Source organism: Oreochromis niloticus, linkage group LG12 (assembly GCF_001858045.2).
Source record: "Oreochromis niloticus isolate F11D_XX linkage group LG12, O_niloticus_UMD_NMBU, whole genome shotgun sequence".
Lineage (NCBI taxonomy): Eukaryota > Metazoa > Chordata > Actinopteri > Cichliformes > Cichlidae > Oreochromis > Oreochromis niloticus.
The window spans coordinates 10,084,957-10,093,260 of record NC_031977.2 but is presented as its reverse complement, the minus strand read 5'-3'; the positions used below and the strand labels follow the sequence as shown (position 1 = coordinate 10,093,260).

The 8,304-nt window shown below is 42.3% G+C and overlaps 1 protein-coding gene across 2 annotated transcripts; it reads right to left on the bottom strand.

The window, feature by feature from the left end:
- Nucleotides 1-1,142: 1,142 nt before the first annotated feature.
- On the bottom strand, nt 1,143-5,901 carry vsig8b (V-set and immunoglobulin domain containing 8b). Of its 2 annotated transcripts, none has more exons than XM_003445554.5 (8): nt 5,744-5,901; nt 5,390-5,469; nt 3,385-3,545; nt 3,035-3,233; nt 2,641-2,793; nt 2,402-2,524; nt 2,091-2,229; nt 1,143-2,001 (listed from the first exon to the last, which is right to left on the bottom strand). In XM_003445554.5, exons 2-8 carry the CDS (start codon nt 5,460-5,462, stop codon nt 1,725-1,727), a joined length of 1,125 nt encoding a protein of 374 aa, XP_003445602.1. In that variant the 5' UTR covers nt 5,463-5,469; nt 5,744-5,901; the 3' UTR covers nt 1,143-1,724. The 2 variants fall into 2 exon arrangements, with proteins under 2 accessions (XP_003445602.1, XP_005473119.1); XM_005473062.4 differs by lacking the exon at nt 5,744-5,901 and adding an exon at nt 5,569-5,710.
- Nucleotides 5,902-8,304: the final 2,403 nt, after the last annotated feature.

Here is an 8,304-nt window from a genome sequence, read left to right as displayed (position 1 = left end):
TTAAATTATAGTTCAACTCTATTTAGATTTCTTGTTTACTCCATTTATCCAGTCAAAACAAGCAAGATGCTGATTTCATAAGCACACAGTATGGCTTTCCCAGTCTGCAGTCACACTTTTCTTTATAAAAAAAAAAAAAAAATCACCTTAAGCCAAATTTCAAGGACAGATTCTGCTTTTTTTTGCACAAGAGCATTAAAAAGCAGTTTTCCATACAAAAGCTCTTTGAAAGCAGAAAGCAGTGGGAGCCTTTTCTTTTTTCTAAAAAACAATAAAAATACAAAAAAATAATTACTATGCCAGCCCTGTTAAAACTTCTGCCCTCCAAAGGAAGACTGCGATTTTCCAACAAGGCTTCCTGAAGAGTATTTGTAATTAATTATTGTATCCGTTTTCCTGCTTCATGCACGGATCAAAGGACAGGCTAACGTGTGAGCACATGAGAGAGCTTGACGGATGTGCATTTACTGGGAAAGAAAGGGGGAAAAAACACTGGTTAGAGCAAACAGAAAGTCACAGACATTAACACGGACCCACAGAGGACGTGTTTGTCTTCTTGGGAAGCAAACAAACGACGACGTCAAGCACAGCAGAGGCACATCAAACACTGTGTACGCGAGTGTGTTGGTGTAGCTGTGTGGTGGGTTGGGGTGCCCCTTGCCCTGAAGGGGACTGGAAGCAGAATTACTGACCAAGCCACACCACTACCAGCAGCTCTTATTCATTCAATATGCACCTTTTGAAGATGGGATCAGGAGGAGATGGGGCGCTTTTGAAGAGAGGTGGGGCTGCAGGCACAGTGCTGACTCTGCTTACTGAAGGTGTCAGCTGCAGGTCAGTACCTCCAAAGTTAGACTAAGTGCTAGTTTACCTTCTTCCTACCCCCTCCCCAAAAATATCAGACATGCATCCATGCACACGACATGAACGAGGCAATTTCGCTTCGTTTTGCTCTACAAATTATTATTTTTTTCCCAGAAGGCAAACAGACATAAAGAGGGTCAGAGGCAAAGCTAACTATCCTAAAGTGTCCCCAATTATCGAGCCACTTACACCCCTGAAAATAGCCCCAACTGTGAAAGCTGTGAGAACACACCGAGCATATTAAATCACCATGGTTTTGAGGGTTTTCAAACAAGAACTTTGCACTAGATATTTATTTTAATGGACTCTTCATTCATTAATCTCTCTAATTAAGTTACATTTGTACACACGTGACCCATGTGGACCGACAACACAAACACCCGAATGCCATTTACATTTATTGTTCGCCTTGACTTGCCAATTAAAATGTTTAACTGTACAAAATAGAAAAAAATAACAAGGAAAAAAAGCACCATAATAAAAAATAATTGCTTTGCTATATACATTTTACATAGTTTTACAAATTAAAAAAAACTAAGAAAGCAAATCTTATTTGTGATTATGAAAACCTGTTCTTCTTTTGTTTGTTTTACAATAGCAGTGATGTGCTAAAGTGCTTCATGAAAGTCACCTGATACATAGAATATGTCACATGAGGGTAGGATTTTACGAGTCAGTAGCTATGCAAACACTCCCATTGTTCCCTGGTTTAAAAAAACATGTATATATTATTGCACCTCTTGGCCCTTATATACTTCAAACTCAGAACATCATTTAAAAGGTGTTGAGTCTTTTGTATCATAAAGTGTAGTTTAGCACTAAAAATAAAAATAAGAGCCTGTTAGGCTTCAGGCTTGCGGTCACACGGCGTATCCATATTTAGGGTCATATGTGAGATGAGCAGGTTTCTCCCCTCCTGTGGTTGATCCATTGCTTCCATTTGTGAAGATTGGACCCGATTCGTTGACTGTGGGCAGATTGCCCCTCACGGAATTGTAGATGACGCCGTGGTGAGTGCGGTATCCCATCACCGAGCGGAGGCTGGAGTGCATGCTGGAGTGCATGCTGGAGTTCCTGCTGGAGTGCATGCTGGAGTTCCTGCTGGGGGGCCTGCTCTCTGGGGCCTGCACGTCCTCCCTGGGAAAGCAGAGTCACGCAGGTTCTCGGTTAAGCTGCTGCGCCGATCAGAGATCGTTTGACAGATGCCTCAAACGGCCGTAAAATACCTTATTTCATTCGCGACCTCCTTCTGGTAGCGACGCTTGTGGCAGCAGCAGAAGAGGAGCCAGATGAGAAGCAGGAGGAGCAGCAGCAGCAGCAGAGCACCTATCACCGCGCCGGCTATCACACCTGCTTTATTGGTAGCTGGAAGAGACAACGTGGTGCTTAGAAATCAAACGTGTGCAGCTTGAATTCCAAATCCAACAAGAGGATTACATGTGATTTGGTATAAAAGCATGTCAAAAAAAGGTACCTTCAGGATATGAGTGTTCAGAGCTGCTAAAATGAAAATAAGATGATGACATTGTAGACTTACGGTTGTATGCACGCAGTACGTATTTACACTGTGCTTTGCCCACAGCGTTTGCTGCCTCGCAGACATAAGTTCCAGTGTTGCTGTCTGTATGGTTCTTTATCAGAAGCTCCCCACTCTGTTGGTCTTAATGAAAGAAGACAGCACTGAGTACAAGCACATTACCTACATAAACACAGCAGCATTAGTGTTTAGAGAAGAGCATTCTTAGAAAAAAGGCATCCCGGTGCTAAGTTGCTTACTTTGAGTAGCAGTGGATGCCATTGCAACTCCGCTTTCTCTCGTCCACACGTAGTTGATGGGAGTGGATCCCTGACGGGATACGCAGCGGAGGGAGACTGTGCTTCCTTTCTCCTCACCACCTTCAACCCAACACTTTGGCGTCGATGGGGGAACTAGTGGAAAAAAAGAAAAAAGAAACAACCCATATGGCACAAAAACTATTTTAGTGCAATGCTCTGATTCAACACGGAAGCATCTGGGTATGGCTGCAGTGAGGTAATCTACTGAGACAGAAAGAATGGAGGAGCCTTTGCATTCCATGTGAATGAGCACATTTAAAAGTAGACGGCTGAGAAATGAAACAAGTTAGACCGGTTAAAAGAAAAAGAAAAGAAAAAAGCAATTCCTTCTCACCCAACACCACCAGAGTTATTTTTCTCATGTCGATGCCTGGGATCTTCTTGACTTTGCACTGGTATGTGGCCGTGTCTGAGACTCTCACATCAGTGATAGAGATCGAAGCGTCTCCCTGGTCGGGGTTCCCTGTGAAACTGAGCCTTTTGTTGAGGTTGGGGTCCGGGTAGTAGGTCTGGCCGCCTGTATATGATAAGATCTGAGAGGCAAGATTTGCACTGAGTGATGTCTTATTTTTGAATCAGGTTACCTAACTGAGCCTAAAGACAATAGGTGATTATTTATGTCATCTTTCTGATATTTCCTCTCTCTTTCTATAATTCCTCTCTGTCATCACACATACAACATACCACTTTGTCTTTCTGTGTCATGTCCGGACTGACGTTGGACCACTCAATATCCAGCGGTCCTGTGTCTGCTGTGGCTGGAGTATAGGTGCATTCCAGTTTGACAGTCGTTCCCGTCGCATACTGAATGGTCTGCGGCCCCGTGGATGTTATCTGCATCGCCTCTGTTAACATGGGATGAAACCAAAAATTCTATTAAGCTCCGTCTAACTTAGAACAACGCTTTCTTTCTCCATTGGATTCTTACAATCGTGTACCCAAGTTAAGAGACAGAAAGAAGACAGAATAAAATGAATTTCGCTCTCAAACGTATTAATATTTCTCCCACTTAATGGCATTCAAGCTCTGGGCCTGCGCTCCTGTGCCATCTCAGGGAGGAGAAGAAGTGCTGATGTGAGACTAATAGGCCTTTTAAGTCAAACTGAAGATTTTGAGGGCTTGGACATGAATAAAAGTAAAAGTTTCTCTTTTTTTGGGTTGGGGTTACATATTAAATTTAACTTATTAAACTCTGGAGGCTTATTAATTGTCTGAAATATATCGGCAAATAATGATGAAAGCTGAACACATGAGCCAGTTACGAGCCGTCTCTGAGTTGACACACACTCCCTACTGACTCACTCTTTAATGCCGTGGATTTTTATTCAACTGTTGCTGGAGTCAACACTGATAGCGTGGCGACACATTTCAACAGATCAGAGTTATTTATCTCGATAATGTTCGACTCTCTCTTCTCGCCATCCCTCCCCCTTCGCTCGGGTGTCTAACCTTCAGAAAATATCTAAATGGAGCTCAAATCAAATCAGCCTCTGTTTTGACATCGCTCATCATTAAATCCACTATAACCCTCTGAAAGCACTCGGAATGCACTTTAGTGGCACCACAACAAAGCAGAGTATGTCAGGGGTATTTATGAAAGCGTACACAATGGCAGATGTGACGAAGTGAGTGTGGAAAAAGACCAAATTAGTCAGTCAAATGTTTACACCGTGAAAGCCCCCCTCCTCCCCTCCTCCCCAACTCCCAACACCCCCAAGGGCAAAACACTGTGATCTAAAGAAGATGCGGTTTCCACGTGAAGAGGCCACTGAGCTAACTTGCCAGTAGGTTCAGTCACTGAGCTCAGTACAAGTAGCTGCAAACACACATCCCTGCACCCTCCCTCACTGGCTAATTCAATGGCCCTTTTCAGTTTTTGTTTTGTTTTTGTTTTGTGTGTGTTTCCTCCTCTCACCCCTACTTCTTCTCTGAAATAATTTTTTTTGACTCATCATAACAGGAAAAGCAGAAGCAGAAGTGTTTACATCCATAATACAGATGAATTTAAAGGAATCGCCACGTGCAATGCCAAACCCTGGATGTCGCTCACCGTAAATAAAATGATGGCTGTATTCCAGCCATCATTAATGTTGTTTATTCCTCCTGTTAATGGAAATGCACACGCCCAGGTGCTTTCCTCAAATAGTGACGATAGAGCCGAAAGAATCAGTGGAGGCTCTTAACACGAAGGCGGTGAACTTTTGGTCTAATTAGGAAGCATTATGTGAATAATGAAGGGGACTTTGAGGTTTGAGGGGTTTTTCTGGACGTATTTGATGTAATTTCTTTGCGTTTTTATGCTGCTCTTATATTTAATTCAGACAGCTTGGACGGGGGCCCGAGGCTAATTTCTCCCCTGGGGACAATAAAATCCTTCAGGGTCGCGCTTTGCAAATGCACATAGCTGTTTGACCCTCAGCAACAATAACTTAAGGTATGAATGCTATGCGGGGTACTTCTCAGCCACCCCCATTACATGTGGACGGTTCAGTGAGTACGAGAAATGGTCATTAGCTGAGTTACAGTCGACTGTATCTGCTGTGAGGATCACAGATCAGATTCAGGTTCAGAATTCCTGGAAAACACCGCTTCTGCTGGTGATCGTTGTGTTCCCTGACTCAACATGCTGAGAAAACTGAAGCAAACTCCTTAGATGTAATTAAAAAGAAAAAAAACCCCCCACACTCACCTGTTCTTAGTTGAATTGTTATCAGAAACAGCACAGCCACCTTTAGCCTCACGCTCATGAACGCTGGCTCCATTTTCAACCTGAGAGCAAACGTACCATTAGAAAAAATTAGAGTTTTAATCTAGAGGCCTGTCTTTTGCATCAAAATGCAAAGTTGTCTGGCGTCATCCACCTCTCACCCTCAGTCTGTATCTCTTTCACTTAGTTGTTTATCTTAAACTTAGATCCACCTGAGAACTCAATGTTGACAGTTGATTTTTTTGTGTTTGTCTGTACAAACTACCAAGCAAATCAGATGTTGATCGCTAAAAGCTATAAAGGGAAGAAATACATATACAAACAACTCTGACATACCTTAAAGTGAAGACACAATCCACAACAAAAGTATGTCCTTCGAGGCTGTGACAGTACAGGTGTAGCAGGCTTATTTTGTCCTCAGGTGAAACTCAGGAGCAGTAACTATGGCCACACCCTCTCTGTCCATAGTGCATCTGTTGGCCACTCCTAGACTTGGAAACACGCCAAGCCTCCTTCATACTTGTTTTTATTTTTTCTTGTTTGAATAAAAGATAATCAAAAAATATGAAATCGAATGTAATGAAAAGAAACTGTTGCTAGTTTTAGGTATCTAGCCTCTCTCTGTGTGTGTTAGCTGACAACAGTTTAATGAACACCTACATGTACTTCCTTGCTTTTTTCACAGTTTTATCTATCATCCATCTATCATATCTATCATCTGTTATTTCATAACAATGCAAATTCTCTCTGCTCCTACCACTACGGTATGATAAGTCTGCTGGTGCTGTAAGGTTCTTTGTGGTATGCTTATTTTCAAGGTAACAGGAAAGTTTTGATACTTGTTTAAGTCTGAATGGACCAGAAAAATGTTGCCAGCCCTTGTGTAACACGCCTTTCTGACACTCCCACGAACATACACTGACTGGTTTTTGTTGCTTCGCCACACAGGGCACATAGTGAGATCCATGCTGATTTGTGACTAAAAGACAACTAACTTGACAGAGCAGCAAAGCGCAGTGCGGCAGCTGCCACTGCCGTTCATGCTGTTAGTGAGGTTCTAATGGCTTATCAGCTATGAATGATTTACCAGAGTAGAAAGTTTTGATTTAGGCCAGAAGAGTATCAATTCCTTTTATTTTTTGGCTCAACTGTGGTATCTTTTATGATTTACAGTTCATGAATGTGCTATTTTTCTTATCCCGTTGCTTAGTGAAGCTCCTCAGTTCATCCACCATCTGAAAAATGCCATTTTAGCTTTCTTCCCCATCTGTTTGAGCCATCTTACTTCTGATTAGCTGCTCTTAGCAAACAGAAAGTTTGACCAGCAGGTACACAGTCCTGTGCTCACAGTCTGAGATCACCATATTAGGAATTTCCACCATCAGTGACGTCTAAGACCAAAAAAATCTTTCTGAAACCAAATGTTATAGGATCGCTCTCAGGAGCTGACGAAGGAATTCCAGTGTGGTTTGACACCTGTGCAACAAGTTCAGTCATAAAACAACTATATCCTCCTGAGCACCGAGGAAAAAAAGAATTTTCCCATTGAACTTTTTGGTGATTTCCTGCCTCTTTGGAGCTAAAAGAGGCCACCCAAATGCATGAGATATCATTGGAAAGTCCAGGATGTCCTCTATGTAGTACATCAGGAATTAGTAGGGTACCTCAGATAAGTCAAAAGATCAGAAACAAATGTCCATTACAGAGGACAAAAATGATAAGGCTGGTTCTCAGGAGTGCATATTCCACATTGGGAATGACAGCCACTGAGCATGAAGTGGTAGGCACAGTGCAGGGTCAGTGGGTGCTGAGGTGCATAACTTTCAAGTTTCTGCAGAGTCAATCACTAAAGACATCCAAATTCATGTGGACTTCAGATAAGCTCAAGAACAGTGTGTATAGAGCTTCATGGAATAGGTTTCCATGGCCAAAGATGGCACTGGATGCAGTGGTGCAAAGCGGGCTGACACTGGACTCTGGAGCAGTGTAGATGTTTTCTCTGGAGTGATGATTCACACTCCTCTGTCTAGCAATCTCATTCACAAGTCTGGGTTCAAAAGCTGCTAGGGGAACTGCACTTGTCTGACTGCATTGTGCGAAATGTAACGTAATGTAAAGTTCGGTTGAGGGGGATTATGAAATCAGGTTGTTTAGGATGTGGGCTCGGCCCCTTAGTTCCAGTAAAATGATCTCTAAAGCTTCAGCATACCAGGACATTTTGAACAATTTCATGCTCCCAACTTTGTGGGAACAGTTTGAGGATAACCTCTTCCTGTTCAAACATGACTGCACATCAGTGCACAAAGCAAAGTCCATAAAGACATGGATGAGCGAGCTCGATGTGGAAGAACTTGACTGGCATGCACAAAGTCTTGATTTCAACCTGACAGAACAGATTTGGGATGAATTAGAGTGGAGACTGTGAGCTAGAACATTTCATCCAACATCAGTGTCTAACCTGGAAGAATGGTCAAAAATTCCCATAAACACTCCTAAACCTTGTGGACAGCCTTCCCAGAAGTGATGAAGTTATTATAGCTGCAAAAAATGGGCCGACGACATTTTAAACCCAAAGGATTAAGAACAAGATTCGTGTGAAGGCAGATGAGCAAATACTTTTGGCAATACAGTGTATGACCGTGAACCAGTAACAGTACAAATATATCACAGAAAATAAGGAAAAAGGATAATGGGTGCCCTTTAAGAGGCTCATTATGGTTTATTTAATTTGTTTTAACATGCAATATATCTCTATGGCTAATGATGTAAAAATTAAAAAAAACATCTTTTCAATGAAGTGAGATGTGCCGTTGGAATCATTCAGTACTGACTGAATGACATCGTACAGTATGATGTGAGCGCGGAGCGTGACGTTAACCATTAGGAAACTTAAGTGC

Coding starts and splice junctions, on each gene's coding strand:
- vsig8b (XM_003445554.5), bottom strand. CDS start 5,462: ATGGAGCCAGCGTTCATGAGCGTGAGGCTAAAGGTGGCTGTGCTGTTT. Junction 3,546..5,389: donor AACAATTCAACTAAGAACAG/GTGAGTGTGGGG, acceptor CCATGTTAACAG/AGGCGATGCAGATAACATCC. Junction 3,234..3,384: donor TGACACAGAAAGACAAAGTG/GTATGTTGTATG, acceptor CTTGCCTCTCAG/ATCTTATCATATACAGGCGG.